This window comes from Zea mays, chromosome 3 (assembly GCF_902167145.1).
Source record: "Zea mays cultivar B73 chromosome 3, Zm-B73-REFERENCE-NAM-5.0, whole genome shotgun sequence".
NCBI lineage: Eukaryota > Viridiplantae > Streptophyta > Magnoliopsida > Poales > Poaceae > Zea > Zea mays.
This window is the reverse complement of record NC_050098.1, coordinates 124063485-124082583: the sequence shown is the minus strand read 5'-3', so window position 1 is coordinate 124082583 and position 19099 is coordinate 124063485. Positions and strand designations below refer to the sequence as shown.

Genomic DNA, 19099 nt, shown 5'->3' with positions numbered 1-19099 from the left:
CTTGTACACTCTCTCGGGCGGCATCTTCTGTGGCGGCTACCGGATCAGCGATCACCGACGCCAAGGATATGGCAGGGTCGTGACTTCGGAACCACGTCAGGACATATTCAACCACCGCCCGGCAGAGCTTGCCGCCCTCTGCCTCTAGGCAGGCCCCGAGGATCTGATCCAGGAACCGGAGGCGATCGGTGGCAGAGTCCAACACCGGGAGCGCACCGGAGATCAATGTTGGCAACTCCAACACTAGGATGGGGCTCATCCCTAGCGGCACCAGTGTCGTGCTTGCCTCGCCGGCCCACGCGGCAATGCGCTAGACCCCGGCGCGGTGCTCCTCTTGGAGATCTTCAAGGGCCTTCCTGGTGGCCTCCATCGCTTGGGGACCCAGCGCCGCCTGTGCTGCATTGAACTGGCGGATCTGCTCCTCTAGCTTCCTCTCTTTCTCCTCTGCCTCGAGCTCATGCTCGGCCAGCAACTCGCCTCACCGGGTTAGCATTTCTTCCCTGAAGCTGAGATCCGTCTCTCGCCTGGCGAGGTCCGTCTCCTGCCGGTCCAAGGACTGCTCCTTCGCCTTAAGATTTTCCTCGGCGAGGGCGGCGTCGCTGGCCTTGCCCTCGAGCTCTTGCTGCCACTTTTGCAGCCTCTCCACGGCCTTGACCTGTTGGGCCTGCTGGGCTTCCAGAGTCTGGTCCAGGGCGCTCAGCTTGGCCTGGTACTCTATTGTGAGGGCCTCCCTCTGGGTCATGGCCTCCTCCCTCCTGATCACCTTCTTCTCCCTCCGGGACGCCTCCAGCTCCCTGGCGCACACCCTATAGAGGTCCCTCTTGAAATGTCCGGACGCCGTCTTGGTGCGCTTTTCCAGTTGGGTGCGCCAGTCACTGAGGCGCTGGTGCTCAGCCTCAAGCGCCTCCCACTCCCACAAGATTGCTGCCCCAGTGTCACTAAGGACCTGGTGGGCACCAGACAGCATGCGGGGGAGGGGATTGGCGTAGCTTCTTGCTCGGCACTCGACCGGAGTCACCGCCCAAACACCACCTCCATCTCCTCCGGAGCAGGCGGGGGGTTGGAGTTGGACGCGCCTCCAGCGTCACCTCCAGTGTCCGGAGTGGGCGCGGATCCCCCAGCTGGGACCTCACCCGCCACTGCGACGCTGCCTGACGCTGGCGCCGCTACCGTCGGACCCCCGGCTAGGGTATGAGAAGCCGCTGGTGCTGTCTTGGCAGCAGCTGGGGCGGACCGCCGGCACCACTCTCAGCAGATTCCTACTGCTGAGAGCCAGACCTGTCGGTGGGCCTGGTATCTGGTGGAGGAGGCATGACCTTGGGAGCGGTGGAGGAAGAAGCCCTAGCGAACAGATGATGGGTTAAGACTGGTCGGCATGATGATTAGACTCATGGAAAAAGGGGCTACACTTACTTGGGGCCCTGGACTTTCCAGTGACCCTGGAAGCGGGGCAATCGCTCCTCCTGCTGCTGCTACTCCTGCTGCTGCTGTTGTTGTTGCTGCTGGTGCCCCTGGGGGTGATCACCCCCAGATGGTGGTGGTGGCGGCGGGACCGGAGGACTGATGCGCCTCTGCGTACCGTGGGCCTAGGAGCTGGCCTCCTCGGTCCCACCTGCAGTCCTCTAACGCTTCTAGGGGGCACCGAAACGAGCGACCCGTCAGCGCGACGTAGCCTGCGTCGCCTCTCCTCCTCCGACCCCCCTGGAGCTACCTGGGCGGAGGCACTACTTGCAACCCCTTTGCCTTTGTCCAAGGGGCTGGGGGCAACGGTGGGGTTGGCGCTGGGAGCCGCCCAGGCGGGCTAGGGACCTCCAGATGGTGCATCAGAGATCCGGATCCCGCGGAGGGGGTCCCGACCGCAGGTCTGGCGAACTGCCACACCACTGTCATCGAGGGTCGGCAGCGTGGCCAAGATCGCCGTCCTCGGGCCTGGGTCGTCGCAGAGCGCCGGGATGTTCTGGGGGAGTATCAGGGACTCAGGGACAAAAGTTTTCCCAGTAATCCCTCCCATTAGGACTGCCAGCTCGTCCCAGGACAGATCGGTGCCCGGCCCGCGCTGGATCCTGCCGATGTCGTTCGGGCTGGTGAACCAGCAGCATAGGCGTGGCCTCCTCTGTAGCGGCATGATTTGGCGCTTCAGGAGGTCGCCGATCACGTGCATTGATGTCAGGCCGCACGTGGCCAAGACCTTGATCCTGTCCAATATGGGCAGGAACTCTGGCGAGAGGGAGGGCATGCTCCTCCATTGCTTGCGGTCGAGTGCTAGCCCATTGGACAGCAGGACGAGGCGGTCGTTGGCCTCGGTGCTGGTAATCACCCAGTCGTTGCGCCAGTTTTCCCACCTCTCTCCACCAAAGGTGGGGATGTAGACTACAGCCGGATCTGGCCTCGTCTGGAAGTAGTAGGCCCCGATGTGGTCCCTGGTCTTCCCGGACTTGACCAGCACGAAGAAGTAGCAGAAGAGGGAAGTGCAGGGAGCCACACCTACGAACATGTCACAGAGGTGGACGAAGATGGCTGCCTGGAGGACGAAGTGGGGCGTGAGGTGTTGAAGCTGAAGCCCGAACTCCTCCAGCAGCAGCAGAAAGAAAGGCGAAATCGGCAGCGCCAATCCGCAAGAGATGTAGGAGGTGAACAGCACGAACTCCCCGGTGGCGAGATCACCGAGGGGGAAGCGCCGGCACGGATTCTTCCAGTGAGCCCTGGTGCGCTCCACCCAAGTAGGCCACGCACCAGGTTAAGTGCTTCCTCAGACTGAAAGCGGTCAGGATGACCAAGCGAAGCCATGGCGAGTGCGGCGGCGCGGGTGTAAAGCAGGGGAGCACGAAGGCAAAGGGGCGCAACCGATTGGGAGAGAATGCGAAAAGGTAACTGCTGCATGCGGGGGGAATCCTTTTTCAAGGAAACCTAAATCCTTGTTCAGGGAAACCCTTCCGCGCGCCCCTGAATCGCTGCAGGAAATCCCGCTCGACGGGCACCAAGGACCAAGGCAACCCAGTCTATGACACGGGGGCCCAGGTCCACAAGTCATACGGTTTGTGTGCCAGATTTCGGGTGCGGAAAGGGCGAACCGCCGCACGCGATAGTGCACCGCCTTGGGGCCGCTGTAGAAGACAAAAGGTTATCTTGTAAACCAAGGCAGCGGCAACGAGGCGCCCCGCGCGTGACCCGACAAAACCACCAGGCGTGGGGGCCGTGGGTTAGTCAACCGCGGGGACAGATATGTCAGTTGACATGACTGAAGGTGGATTGACAGCAGGTGCGTCAGCAGACACGCTGAAACGGCGCACCAATCACCAATCAGGCCATGTCAAGGCAAAGTACAAGCTTTAGCCCCGCCTGCAGGCTCGTATCCTCCCCTGAGGTGGGCCCGGGAGCCACTGTCGGTACCCTGAAACTAGGGTACCCCTTACTGTTGTATCAAAGCACAGTACCCATGCGACTACTCTTAGTCGCGTGGTAAACGAGCTGTATGTGGGACCAGGCCATGACTCGCCCTAGCCTTGGGCGACTACTCTGGGTTAGCAACAACGCCTGACCCCACCACATGGGCGGGTCTGGGGCCGTCACGTGTCCAGAGAAAGTGATATACTCCAAGACATCAACAGTGAGTCCGGACCCCCATGGGAAAGTGCCGGGCCCCTGGATATACAGTCCGGACCTCCAAGTTTGGTCCAGGACCCCCACGTTTACGGACCGGACCCCTAGAATGGGACCCGGGCCCCCCCCCCCCCCCCCCGCGTATGGGGTCCGGGCCGCCCATAGTAGGGTCCCAAGGACCCAGGACAGAACACACCCGGGCCTTAATCAGGGCCCAGGCGGGGTCCGGTGCCGACATGTGTCCAGACCTGGTCTGGTGGGATCCGGACCTATCTGCATACACTCCTGCTACCCGCCCAGGCGGAGACCCGATGCTGCCACGTGGTGTTGGGGACTTGTTCTCAAATGCTATGAGTTAAGAACAAGGCAATACAAAATATTAAATGTTAATGTCCTTCGTCCTTCGAAGCATTATTTCCCTTAGGATATAATGATCTTCAGACGGAGGTTATGGAGGGACATACCTTCATAAATGTGATATATGTTAATATAAGTAGAAGTATATGAAATATAAGAGGCAACAAATATAATCATATAACATTATTAATTCATTATCATTATATTATTCTGGAAAGACAGAAACAATATTGAATTACAAAAGGTACCTTCGGCTTGATGGAAAGTGAAAGTACAAGCGTGACGCAAAAGTGAATACAAGTCAACGTGAACAGTACGGGGGTACTGTTCATCTATTTATAGGCACAGGACGTAGCATGTGAGAAATTATATACATGCCCTTTACATTTATTATTGACTTATAGACAATTCTATGAGGACTAGATAGCCTTTTCCCCTTTAAGTCGGTTCCTTTTTCCGCCATTTAGCCGAAGCTCCCCTGCGCGTAGCTTCGGAGCAACTCCAACCTTCGTCACGATCATGCTTTTTACATCATACATGCTTTTAGCCCGAGTCCGAAGGTACCTGTTCATATGTCACACTTGGAAGATATTGTTAAATCACGTTTTTGAGGACCTTCGGAGGACGAAGGCCCCCAACAGTAGCCCCTCGCCGTATTAATTTGTTTAAGATAACGAATTCAGACTGCGACATGGATGATGGCCTTAAGCCGAAGGTCCGAAAAACACCTTCCCTTTGCTAGAATAGCAACAGTCAATGACGGACGGGGGCCCCCGATTTGGAGCGTGCCGAGCGTATAAATAAGAACTCGCACCAACCACATTTGGTACGCTGCTTGTGCCATTTGCTTTATTTTCGCAATTTCATAGCTCTTGCTCACTAATGCTTGCTAGTTTCTGAAGCTTTCTGAGCTTCGGTTAGAAAGACACATTTTCATCATCTCTGAAGGAAAAATGTCTCAAGACAAGAAGGTTGCTGCTGAGACGAAGCTAACTGAAGAGGAGAAGCTTTTTGAGGAGAAGAAGGCTGTGAATCCTTACATTGCTGGATTTATCAAGTCAATGGCAAAATCAAATACAGAGAAGATTACTAAGGAGATACTGGAGGGCCTGTCTGAACATACTGGTGACAATGACAGTTATGATGCGAAAAGTGGAGGCGAAGATTCTGAGGATCGACCCTGGAGACCAAGTCATGCAATTTTCCGAAAATCGACCATCAAGCATAGTTACCTCGAAAATATGAGGGGAAGGTACTTTCGGGATATGTCTATTGTGAGGGCTGGCGGAGACAACAACGTTCCAGCGCCTGAGGAGAACGAAGTTGTGATTTTTCGAAGCTTCTTCAAAGCTGGGCTTCGGTTCCCACTGAGCAGGTTTGTAGTTGAAGTGCTGAAAACCTACCAAATCTTCCTTCATCAGTTGATCCCCGAAGCCATATTGAGGATGGGAGTCTTCGTCTGGGTAGTAAGAAGCCAAGGGATAGAGCCAAGCGCAAAATGCTTCTGCAGCATGCACGAACTTCTGTATGAGACGAAGGCCACAGGGAAAGAACAGTATCACAACAACTTCGGTTGTTATGGATTTATCGCCCGTCCCAACGCAAGCCACCCAGTTACAATGAGGTTATTATGTGAAGAGATGGCCCGGAAATTGGATGGAAGAGATGGCCCGGAAATTGGATGGAAGAATGGTTTTATGTGAAGAACGACTTGACAATGAGGGAGGACATCAATGAGGTTATTATGCGCCCCATATGGTCCCGCTTCGGTCTCCAAAAACCGAAGGTTGAAATTGATGACGCCGCTGAAGCGTGTCAGAAGGCGTTTGGTACTGTCTGCTTCTTCATTGGTACAAGAGATTTAATTCAAGAGCATATAGCATTCAGAGTATGGCCACTTGTAGAGAGCTGGGAAATGCCGAAGGAGACCATTACCAAGTCTAGCGAAGGTGAACTGGTCCGACTGAAGTATACATTCAGATATGGGGATAAATTCGATGAACCAACTGATGACTGGCTAAAATGCATCGAAGTTACAAGTGATGAGCTGCTTGGAGCTTATTCCAAGGCAGAAGATAATGCACTATCTACAGCCTTCGGAGGTCGGGGAAAAAAGAGAATAAATAGAGTTTTTGACGCCATCGGCTTCGTCTACCCCGACTACCACTACCCGCTGCGGGGATAGGGGAAGAAGAGAAAAGCTGCTGCCTTGGCCGCCCCAGCTGAACCTGTACCGAAGGCTATGGACAAAAAGATGAAGGTACTTACCCACCGGCCGCGTTACATTGAACCGGCTGTGGTGCCTAAGTTTGGTGGGGAGGCCTCTTCAGCTGCTGAATTAAGAGAACTTGTTCCTCCCATGCAGAGGACTGAAGAGCCGGCTATAATGCCGAAGGCAGCTTCGGTTGAGTTAGTTGAAACGAACGTTGACAAAGATAAAGCTGAAAGATCAAAAACTGAAGAAGTATCAAAGATGCCAGGGATTTTAAGTCCTTCAACAGAAGCGACAGCGCTGAAGGCAGAAAAGAGTTCTGCCATAACTCCTAAGAGGAGGATGGTAAATGTATTAGATATTTTGGAAACAAGCGATTCCATAAGCCCTGCTCCCACAGGGAAGGTTGCCGAAGCTGACAAAATGCAACCCAAAGCTGATCTAAGCAAGTAGAAGTTGAAGCTACAATAACCCAGGCTGAAACCGAGGCTGGGCCCACAGTGCCTACGGATACGAAGCTTGCCCCAACCGAGCAGGGGGGCGAAGGAATAACTCCAGATACTAATATAGCTTTTGAGAAAAGTGTGGCCAAAGAAGCCGAATCCCTTACTCCCGAAGCACCCTCCGAAGGTTTTGATTATATTGTTAGTCATGCTTCGGAAAAAAACTATCCGAAGAAGAAATTTCTAAAGCCAAACATTATGCCCGGGAATTGCAGTATCCGAAGGGAGCCCTGGTATTTAATGGTACAACCGAGGATGACTTTTTGTATTGCCTCCCGGACAACAAAGAATTATCCGTCTGCCGGGAGATGGGCAGAAGTATGGGTTTTCCAAAGCTCAAAGCTAGCCTTTGCGCCATGACGAAGGCCGATCTCGCAGATAGTCTTGCATACAACAGTCTGAAGGTACAGAAATTGTGAATTTTGAAGCTTATGAACTCTAGAATGAAGCATTTTATTCTCATGTTAATCCTTTTATTCTTTCTTGCATGGCTTAATACTTAGCAATGCCCTAAGGGCGCAAAAGAATGCTAAAGACGAGAGCTGCACTATAGCTCTCAACAACCTTCGAACAGAGGTTATCAAGCTGAGAAACGAAGCCACGGAAAAAGACAAAATTCTACTTTCATTAGTGGACAAAGTAAAAGAAGATGAAACTAGTTTTAAGGCTCAAGCTGAAATTCAAAAGAATGAGATCGAAGACCTTCGGAAACAGCTGGCCGAAGCCAAAGAAAAATGTGGTCTCGCAGAGGCCAACCGAGATATTAGTGAATATTGGAGAAATTATTTAGAAAAAACAGTTGAAGAACTTCGCGCATCCAAAGAAAGATGCTTCAAAAAATCCCTGGGCTGCGTGGAGAAGATAAAGGCTAGCTTCGCCAACGTGGGCGCCTATTCCAACGAAGACAACTTTATATGAGGCGACCCTGAAGGCGTTATCGAATGGATAAGCGGAGAGGCTGAAGCTTTTGAAGAAATTTTAAGTGATCACGGGGATGTCTGCGCGTTCTCTGGTGCAAGAGGAATTTCAGCCATCTTGGAGAAGGCGGGTTGCGATCATGTCAAAACCCTGGCCCAGGCCGAAGCTGCCTTCTCCGTGGATGACACAAAGGATCCATCAGCCGAAGCAAGTTTAATGGGCGGAAAATTTTACACTGACATCTGGGCAAATGGCGGCCGAGAAATGGCTCACGAAATAATGAAGAAAAGTGAAAAAGATATTCATGACGCTCGAGAAGCAGCGAAAAAAAGCTGAGGAAGCTGCAGAACGCGAGAGACGGATAGGTATCGTTTTATGGCCTTTAGCTTCGTCGTTTGTTTTCGTGACTTCGAACTGACTAATTTTTTTTCTACTGCAGCTGAACTGTCTCCTCCACCGGAACCGTTCGACCCCCTGGCCGACCCAAAAACGAAGAAAGCAATAGAGATCATCAATATAGTCGAATCTATTGTTGACGAAGTTGTTAACAAGTTGTTAAATGAAATTGCGGAAAAGGTCCTGAAAGAGGACTGATACTTATTGTAAAAACATTTTTAGATGATCAATGTAGCTTTGTTGTATCAAGACTGTAATATTCGATGTGCATATTTTTTAATCTAATATGTAAATTATTTGTAGTTCAGTTCTTTACGATACATGAAACTTTATATACATACCGTTTTTGAGCCTTCGGCAAAAAAACACCTTCCCTTCTTTTCATGCTTTTCAAAGAAGAAAACCGTGCTTCGTGAAAATAACCGTGCTTCGTAAAAACATCCCAGCTTCGTAAACAAAGGATCCCTTCTTTTGCAATAGAGCTGACGAAGTTGTATTTCTCAGCTAACCTTGTGCCTTAGCACATTTTTATTTTTTATAAAGCAGTCTCCGAAGGTCGACTTCGTATCCAATTCGTGTCATCGGTGCAATATGATGTATGATGTGATGCTATGCGGGATGATGTGATGATATGATGCGAAGGATGATGCTAATGCCGAAGATACGCACCCACACGCCCACACTGGAACACACCATCTCTGCGTCCCCTTAGGAACGATCGAGATCTCTTTGCCGTTTATTTTTCGGCTTCACTGCTTATTTTTCGGTGTAAGTTCTGCATCCCCTTAGGAACGTCTTTTGAACTTCTTCGCCTTCTATTTCGGCGGTATCACCGTTGACTTTTGGTGTAAGTTCTGTATTCCCTTAGGAACGTCTTTTGAAATTCTTCGCCTTATATTTCAGCGGTATTTGGCTCTGCATTCCCTTTGGAACGACTTTTGAGCAGAAAACTTACACTATGCTCCCTTAGGAACGACTTTTTGTAGCTTTGGCAAAACTTACGCTGCGCTCCTTTAGGAACGGCTTTTTGTAGCTTCGGCTAAACTTTGGTTGCGATTTTTAGCTCTGCATTCCCTTAGGAACGTCTTTTGAGCTTCAGCAATTTTTGAGCTTCGTAAATATTTGAAGAAGATATATTTCATTCTGATAAAAGTGAAACTATTACAAGAAATTAAAACTAGTTCTGTATTGTTTGTTCCTTATTGAAAAACAAAATGACACAGAACATAAAAGTACTTCAGGGGTAGGATATCGCTCAATAAATGTGCTTTGATTCTGGCACAGTACTATTGACTGTGCGAGCTTCGGATTCCTCCCTGACTTCACGTTGCTGCTGAGAATACTGGCGCCCTTCTGGCTGGCTTCGAGAGTAGGTCGGCTGTAGCGGTGGTGGGGGTGGGAGTTGTGGCCAGGAAGCCTGTGAATGGCTAGCCGAAGCAACAGAAGCTGCAAGATGATTACCCACATATTCTGGTATGTAGGGAGAGTGGCACGAAGGAGTGTGCAAGACCTGCTTTGGCTGGTTCTGCCGAGCTTCGGCTTCTGCTATCTCCTTCTGCTTCTGAATGGTGATTCGACACATTCTTGTAGTGTGGCCCTTGTCTTCACCACAGAATAAGCAATAAATTTTCCTGGGCTGATCCCTAAATCTTCCTCCGAAGCCCGTAGCGCCTCTGCCTCTTGGAGCCGGCGGCCTGAAGGAGCTTTGCTATTGCCCCAAAGATTGTGAGGTGTACTGTGACCTCTGGGGCTGGCTTCCCTTGTCATCGCTCTGGCTGGAGCTATGGATCGACCTGACATGCCTCGAATGAATTCGTCCTCCGAAGCCCCTGGTCATCTTAGAGAATTTGTAAGCTTCCTCCCTTCTTTGGCGGAAGTCATTGTCAGCCCGGATGTACTCATCCATTTTTTGAAGCATCTTCTCCAGAGTCTGTGGGGGTTTTCTGGCGAAATATTGAGTAGTAGGTCCTGGCCGAAGAACCTTGATCATGGCCTCAATGACAATCTCATTGGGCACTGTAGGAGCTTGTGCCCTCAGTCGCAAGAACCTTTAGACATACGCCTGGAGGTATTCCTCATGGTCTTGCGTGCATTGGAACAGGGCCTGAGCTATGACTGGCTTTGTCTGAAAGACTTGGAAACTGGTCACCAGCATGTCCTTAAGCTTCTGCCACGACGTGATAGTCCCTGGCCGAAGAGAAGAATACCATGTTTGGGCTACATTTCGGACTGCCATGATGAAGGACTTCGCCATGACTGCAGTATTGCCCCCATACAAAGATATAGTTGCTTCGTAGCTCATCAGAAACTGCTTTGGATCTGAGTGCCCATCATACATGGGAAGCTAAGGTGGCTTGTATGACGGGGGCCATGGGGAAGCCTGCAGTTCTGCTGCCAAGGGAGAAGCATCATCAAAAGTAAAGGCATCATGATTAAAGTCATCATACCATCCATCTTCATTGAATAAGCCTTCTTAACGAAGCTCCCTGTGTTGGGGCCTTCGATCTTGTTCATCTTGAGCAAGATAACGCACTTCTTCAGTAGCTTCATCGATCTTCTTTTGAAGATCAGCCAGTCGTGTCATCTTCTCCTTCTTCCTTTGTACTTGCTGATGGATGATTTCCATGTCCCAGATTTCTTGGTCCAACTCCTCCTGGAGTGTTGGACTGGTGGCTTTCCACTTCTGGCTTCGAGCTTCTCGGAGAGAAAGAGTTTCCTGGTTTGGGTCCAGTGGCTGCAATGCAGCAGTCCCTGTTGCTGAAGCTTTATTCGGCGGCATGACGAAGGTCAGTGCTTGCCGAAGGTGGTCGAATGAGTTCACTGGAGGTGGGCGCCAATGTTGGAGACTTGTTCTCAAATGCTATGAGTTAAGAACAAAGCAACACAAAATATTAAATGTTAATGTCCTTCGTCCTTCGAAGCATTATTTCCCTTACGATATAATGATCTTCAGATGAAGGTTATGGAGGGACATACCTTCATAAATGTGATATATGTTAATATAAGTAGAAGTATATGAAATATAAGAGGCAACATATACAATCATATAACATTATTAATTCATTATCATTATATTATTCTGGAAAGACAGAAACAATATTGAATTATAAAAGGTACCTTCGGCTTGATGGAAAGTGAAAGTACAAGCGTGACGCAAAAGTAAATACAAGTCAGCGTGAACAGTACGGGGGTACTGTTCATCTATTTATAAGCACAGGACGCAGCCTGTGAGAAATTACATTCATGCCCTTTACATTTATTATTGACTTATAGACAATTCTATGAGGACTAGATAACATTTTCCCCTTTAAGTCGGATCCTTTTTCCGCCATTTAGCCGAAGCTCCCCTGCGCGTAGCTTCGGAGCAACTCCAACCTTCGTCACGATCATGCTTTTTATATCGTACATGCTTTTAGCCTGAGTCCGAAGGTACCTGTTTGTAACACCTCAAAATCTCATTTTGAGAATTATGTACAAATTTTCCAAAGATCTTGAATTAGTTTTTTTTCATAACTTTTGAAGTTACATCTCATAAAATAAAAGTTTTATAGTAAATATTCAATAAAAAGATTCTTCTATAAGTTATTCTTTGTTGAAGTTTATAGGTATTATAAGGATAAATAATAGAGCTTCGTTTAATCGAGATTATACAATCAAAAATATTGTTCACAAAATAATTAGGTGGAGTAACATATCCAAAAGTATGTACTTATGTAGGATAATAAACAAATAAATAAATAAAATAATCCTGCATCGCATGTTGGATTTTGATTGTACTTTTTGAAGAGTAAATGTGAAAATAGAGTCAAATTTGAATTTGAAAATCTCAAAATAAATAGAAATAGAAAATAGAGAAAAAAAGAGATAAGGACATTCCTACGTTTGGGCCGACTCCACTCCCTCGCGGCCCACTTACTCGCCTCCCACCCATCCCAATTGGTCACTCCGCTGCGCAGCCCAACTCGGCCACCATGCAGCCCACCTCCTGCCGCTTCCACGAGGGACTCGCTTGTCAGCCGTTTTCTCCTCAGCAGTGCATGTTTGGGCCACTGCAGTCGGGTCCTACTTGTCTGGTCTTCTTCCCTGTTGAGACGAACACCGATGCTTACGGATCGGAGACCGCGGCTTCGGCGGGAGGTTGGGATCCTCCGCGAACCCCGCTGCTGCAGCCAAACCCCATCACCGAACTCCGTCGCAGCGCAACGACATCCGTGAATCACGTGATTGCCACTGGGATCCAAGCAGCGTTCCAGAGTATAAATGTGGGGGGGCCGCGATGCCTTCCCCGTTTATCGCGCTGTACCTGGCGCACCTTCCTCATCCATATCTCGCGTGCCTGGGAGCATTGTCGGCTAGGTGCAGGGCTGTGCGCATTGGATGAAGAACTGGAGCCGCCATTGTTGGAAAACGGAGCTTGACTGCGTCGTCGGTGGTCTCGCTTCCGGCCTTCCGCCCTGTCCTTCGAGCTCGAGTTATCCTCTGCTCGGTTCTCCTATCACACCGACCGTGGCCGTGCTCCATTATCTGCCGCTAGAGACCAGCAACCGAGATGGGCGGTGATTGCTCACCGTCGTCAAATCTGTCGCGGGGGATCTCCTGGATGCGTCGTCCTCGGTAAGAATACCTCTGCCGAGATCTCAATATCCTCCTCTATGTGTAGTAACAATCGGGATTCGGGTTGGAGCACGAAAGCATTGGGCGCCGCTCGGGGGATTGGGGCTCGGCCTTATGCGCCCTGGCCGCCACCGCGGTGTAGCGTGTGTGGAAGCCTGGTGAAGAAGACTACCGTCGCCGTGGTTGTCCAGCTGGTTGGGAAGAAATCCCTTTGGCCGTTAGATCCGTGTTGTGCGCACCGGATTAGATCTAGGGATAACCAATGCATGAGCCGTTGGATCGAGATCGCACGTATTAAACTGATCGCAGTACATTAAAATCTGGGCCAACGGTTTTTGATCCAACGATTGATAGAGCATACCGGTTCGGACTTATGTGGATCTAATCGTGGCCCTCAGAATTTCATCCAACGGCTCAAAACACAAGATACCCTTTCGGATGTGCGATTATGCAAAAGAGACCCTCTGGTTTTCTAGATTCAACCCGCCGTCCACGCGGGTGAATTCTGAGTCTAGGAAATCTTATAGATTAAACCCTGTGCTCCTCTGGTTTTGTGTGCCCAGTCCAGAGAATTAGAAAATCCAGTAAAAGTAATTAGAAAATGATTTTTAGTGTGAAAATAAATGCTAGAACTTGTTTAATTCATATAAAATTCATATTAAGTCCAAATTGATCCATTCCAGTTTCTATAGTTTTGTAATATTATTGTTTATCAACTAGTGTCTCTGTTTTGACATGAAAACCATAATGAAATTAATCTCCTAATTAATCTTATACCTAGCACCCAGACCTTTGGAAATTCATAACTTAAAATCTATAACTCCAAAATTAATAATTCATGTTCCTACGATCTCGTTACGACGCGTAGATTATTATTACGTAGTTTATTCTTATGTTTGGTGTGATGTTAATTTTGCCTATACATGTTTGTATGTATTGCTACGTTTAGCAGTGAGGACACGTGTCATCTGAAGAGCAAGTTGGTACCTGGAATCTCAAGTGCCAGGCAAGTTGTGCCCTTGATCACTTCTTTTTACCCACTCATGTTCTAATTAATCATAATGATTTGTATAGGTTAATTTTGATGGGACCCAATAGGATACCCTAGTTTGTCTATCTTTATACCTTGTTTACCACTGAACTTTCTGGGTAGTACTTGCTAGTGCTATATGTGGTTTTGGGTATGGAGATACATTATTCATGATTACACTTTTGTTATCAGTTGTTATTTACTGTTCATGATAAGATCATTATGTTAATTGGAACATGGAGAACCACCCGGGAAAACAGTGCTACCACAAGGGTTTATGGACGCCCTTGGCTGATTAATTAGGAAAGCTAGTGGATGACTACCTTACCCGAAAGGGGCAAGGGCAGTAGGGGAGTGGTCAGTGTAGGGAGGCCCTTGGGATGATTTTGCTACGATGGCGGTCATGTGAGGGATTCCTGCATTGGAGCTTCCTATAAACTGTAGCGGGTTTTCTGAAGCTAGTGGAACTTTGTAAAGGCCTCGTAGTGTTACCCTGCCTCGCCTCCTCGGTAGAGGTGTATGGGATTGGCCGTCTCTTGGCAGATGGGTAACATGACTTGTGGGTAAAGATGCGCAACCTCTGCAGAGTGTAAAACTGGTATACTAGCCGTGCTCACGGTCATGAGCAGCTCGGACACTCACATGATTAATCTATGGAACTAAATTCAATTTGTCATATGCATTGCATTGCAGGTGTTGTTATTACTTTTGTTCTACTATTTAATTGGGTTGGTATTTACTTATACTTAGTAATTGCTAATAAAATTTTGACCAACTTTAAAAGCAATGCTCAGCTTCAACCATCTCCGTTGGTAAGCCTTACACTTCACGTGAGCTCCCACCTTTGGCGAGTTCATGCACATTATTCCCCACAACTTGTTGAGCGATGAACGTATGTGAGCTCACTCTTGCTGTCTCACACCCCCCCACAGGTCAAGAACAGGTACCACAGGATGAGGTGCATGGAGGATGCTGCGATGTGTTCGTGAGAGGTCTAGGCCGTCGTCTCCCAGTCAACTTTGGGTTGCTGGACCGTTGTCTCCTTTTGATGTAATTATTTATTTATTTTGTATAGAACTCCTATTATATAGTAAAGATGTGACATTCGATCATGTGCCATGATTCATCATATGTGTGAGACTTGGTCCCAGCACACCTGGTGATTATGTTCGCGCCCGGGTCTTGGTGCCCCGAAACCCGGATGTGACACTGTTCATATGTCACACTTGGAAGATATTGTTAAATCACGTTTTTGAGGACCTTCGGAGGACGAAGGCCCCCAACACGTGGCATACTACGCACGACATAAGCCAACGGGCGGAACCTGGCATGATGCCTCTAGGCTACGCGCGCCTTCGCATTCATTACGGATAAGACATGCACCTGTCCATTCCACTGACAGGCGGCGTGCTCAGTCCACGATACGTGGCCCGTGCAGTTACTCACCATTACTCGTACGTTTCCAAGAAAAGGGTTACTACCTATCAATGCTGCATGGACTACAGTCATCATGACTCCCGCTGATTACTTATGCATTACTCTGTCAACATTAGTTATTCACATAATATATTTCTTCATTATGCTCCTGGGCCTGCATGTCGGGGCTCAGCATCCTTGTATGTGCCTCCCTTAAACTATAAAAGGGAAGGCACACAGCATTACAAAGGACACGCTCAAACACACACTCAATACAACTTACACATAGTGGAGGTAGGGTATTACGCTCCGGCGGCCTGAACCACTATAATCCCTTGAGTCCTCTTGTGTTCACGCGAAATCCACCAAACAGGCAAAACGCTTAGGCCCCCTCCTCATCTTAGGATTAGGGCGGGTGCATTCCGCCACCCGGCCGGAGGATTTTCCCTCCGACAAGTTCCATACTAGAGTGTGAGACTACCAAGGAGTACCTTGAGAGGGTAGCCTCTCATCATAAAGGGTCCTTTAAGGCATATGCTTGCTCTCTAATGACCAAGTTTATCAACGCAAAATACGATGGAAATGGTGTCAGACCATTTATCCAGAAAATGATATCCATCGTTGCTAAGATAAACAAATACCTCAGGTCTCCTTCACATGAGGATTTTGTGGTGTTTATTATAATGAAGTCTCTGCCCAAGGAGTTTGAGACCTTTCACATCCAGTATAACACCACTGTCACTGATAAGTGGAACATAGATCAACTTTTGGCACAATGTGTCTAGAAGGAAGAGAGGTTGAAGCAGACTGGAGACTCTGTCAACTTCATAAAAGGCAATATCTCTAAACAGAATAAGAACTCAAAGAAGAAGTTCAAGAAGCATGGTAAGCAGTATAACCAGGCTTCTTCTAGCAACAATAATCAGCCAAAACAAGGAGGCAACTTCTTAGTTCCCCCTCATACCCGCCTCTATTGCAAGAAGATAGGTCATTACAAGAGGAAGTGCCCTGAATTCTTGCAGTTTCTTCTAGAGAGTGGTAAGGACCAAGTTACTTTTATAAATGAGTCTTTATACTTAGAATATCCCAGTTATTCTTGGTGGGTTGATTTAGGTGCAACTGTTCATGTTGTCAACTCTCTACAGAGACTCCATTAAAGCCAAAGGCTCCCAAAGGGCCGAAGAACAATTAGAATGGCAAATGGAGTCGAAGCAGCAGTCAAGGCCATTAGAGATCTACATCTTAGTTGACCTAATGGATTTTTACTGTTGTTGAGAGACTTACTCTATGTACCTTCCTTGCGAAGAAACCTTATTTTAGTTTCTAGATTTGATGATTAGCAAATTCATTGTCATTTTGGCGATAGACAATGTGTTATTCAGTTTAATAATTGAGATGTTGGTCTCTCCATCCGACGAGATATGCTTTATTTACTTTTGCACAATGATGTTGTTAATGTATTAGATACACCAGAAAACGATCCAGCTAGCAGTGGCAGGAAAAGAAAACGAAATGATGGAGAAACCTCATCGAAATTATGGCACTATCGTTTGGGACATATTTTGAGGGGGAGAATAGAACGTCTTGTTAAGGAACATATTCTCCATCCCCTAGACACACAGACTTAGAGCAATGTAGAGATTGCATTAAGGGTAAATTTGCGAAGCAGATCAAGAAAAATGCTAAGCACAGTACGAGAGTGTTAGAAATTATTCATATAGATATATGTGGTCCTTTTCTAATTAGGACAGTAGATGAGTTTAACTCGTTCATAACCTTCACAGATGACTACTCTCGCTATGATTATATTTATCCCATTAAGGAAAGATCAAAAGCTTTAGACAAGTTTAAACAGTTCAAGGCTGAAGTAGAAAATCAACACAATTTGAAGATAAAGATTGTCATATCAGATCGTGGGGGTAGTACTATGGGTGCCATACTGAGTATGGCTAGGTCCTAGGGCCTTTCGCGAGGTTCCTAACTCAAAACGGTATTGTTGCTCAGTATTCAACCCCTGGCGAACCGCAACAGAATGGGGTTGCCGAAAGGCATAACAGAACACTAATAGATATGGTAAGGAGTATGCTTAATTACTCTAACTTACCATTGGGTCTATGGATGAAGGATTTAAAAACCGCTATGCATATACTCAACAGAGTTCCTAGTAAATCAGTGGCTAAAACTCCATATGAGTTGTGGACTGGCAGAAAGCCCACGCTCAACTACTTCCGCATATGGGGTTGTCCAGCAGAAGCTATAATATTTAATGCTAGACAAGGAATTCTAGAAGAGAGAACCACTAGCTGCCATTTTATTGGCTACCCTGATAGATCGAAGGGTTATAGATTCTACTGCCTAGACAGATAAACCAAGTTTATAGAAACCAGACATTGCATTTTCTTAGAGGATGACATGATCAAGGGGAGTTAGGTACTCAAAGAGGTTGACCTTCAGGAAAAGAGGACGTATGTCCCGTTTCCGATGGTTGAAGAACCATACTTCTCGATACCCACTGTGATTCCACCAACAATCATACCGACTGTGGGTGAAACCCCTGCTGCAAATGTGGCATCACCTAGTGCAACTACTACAGAGCAAGTAGCTTCACCTTCTGCGCATCTTGGACTGCCCTGAGCCAGTTGCTCAGGAAATATCAAAAGATAGTGGTAGTGTTGCGCCAAGTGACGCACCATTGCAGGAGAACCAGGTGAACCTAAACCAGAACCAAGTCTCATGAGGTCACAGAGGCACAGAAAATCTGCAATCCCTGATGGCTATGAAGTCTATGCAACAGAAGACACATGAAGTGATGAGATTTATATGAGTGAGGACATTGATATAGAAGGTGATCCCACAACATATGAAGCTGCTATGAGAAGCGCAAATTCATCCAAATGGTTATCGACCATGGAAGATGAATTAGAATCCATGAGAAAGAACAAAGTTTGGGACTTAGAAGCCATTCCCCAAGGAGCCAAACAGTAGGCTGTAAGTTAGTCTACAAGACCAAGCGTGACTCCAGAGGGAATGTAGAAAGATACAAGGCTAGAATTGTGGCCAAAGGGTTCACACAGAGAAAAGGCATTGACTACCATAAAACCTTCTCACCTGTCTCAACAAAAGATTCATTCAGGATCATCATGGCACTTCTTGCTCATTTTGATCTAGAGCTCCATCAGATGGATGTAAAGCATCATTCATAAATGGAGAGTTAGTAGAAAATGTGTTCATGGCACAACCAAAGGGTTTTGTTATGAGCGGTAAAGGACACATGGGATGTCACTTTAGGAGGTCCATTTATGGAGTAAAACAAGCCTCTAGACAGTGGTACATCAAGTTTGATTAGACTATCAGAAAGTTTGGTTTCGAAGAAAACAAGGAAGACAATTGCATTTATGTAAAATTTAGGAAAGGAAAGTATATCTTCCTTGTTCTGTATGTCGTTGACATACTCTTAGCTTGTTGTGATAAGGGTCTACTAGAGGAAACAAAAAAGTTTCTTTCCTCGAACTTTGATATGAAAGACATGGGAGAAGCCTCTTATGTTCTTGGAATAGAAATTTACAGAGACAGACAAAAAGGAGTATTAGGACTCTCATAGAAGTCATATATAGAAAATGTATTAAAGAGGTATAATATGCATAAGTGTAATGCCTCGCCTGGTCCAATAGTCAAGGGTGATAAGTTTGGGGAATATCAGTGTCCCAAGAATCAGTATGAGAAAAACAAGATGAAGTCAGTACCATATGCTTCAGCTATCGGAAGCATTATGTATGCTCAAGAATGTACTTGTCCTGACTTAGCTTTTACCACCGGGATGCTTGGACACTATCAGAAAAATCCAGGCATAGATCACTGAAAAGCAATCAAGAAGGCTCTAAGGTACCTTCTAGGTACTAAAGGTTTCATGCTTACGTACAGAAGATTTAGTCCCCTACAAATAATTGGCTATGCAGATGCCGACTGGGAAGGGTGTAGAGATACACTGAAGTCCACTTCACGGTATATATTTATGCTCTCTGGGGAGCTATTTCTTGGAAGAGTTGGAAACAG

General features: G+C 47.4%; 1 protein-coding gene across 1 annotated transcript in view; it reads right to left on the bottom strand.

Moving 5' to 3' along the window:
* Positions 1-1129: 1129 nt before the first annotated feature.
* Positions 1130-19099, bottom strand: part of LOC109945085 (uncharacterized) — a gene marked incomplete at its 5' end in the record, with an annotated part of 73680 nt that continues 55710 nt past the window's right edge. Inside the window, 2 exons of the mRNA XM_020550882.1 lie at positions 1130-1341; positions 1810-2434. Of these exons, the coding sequence (XP_020406471.1) occupies positions 1130-1341; positions 1810-2434 (837 nt within the window). The remainder of the gene's footprint in view (positions 1342-1809; positions 2435-19099) is intronic.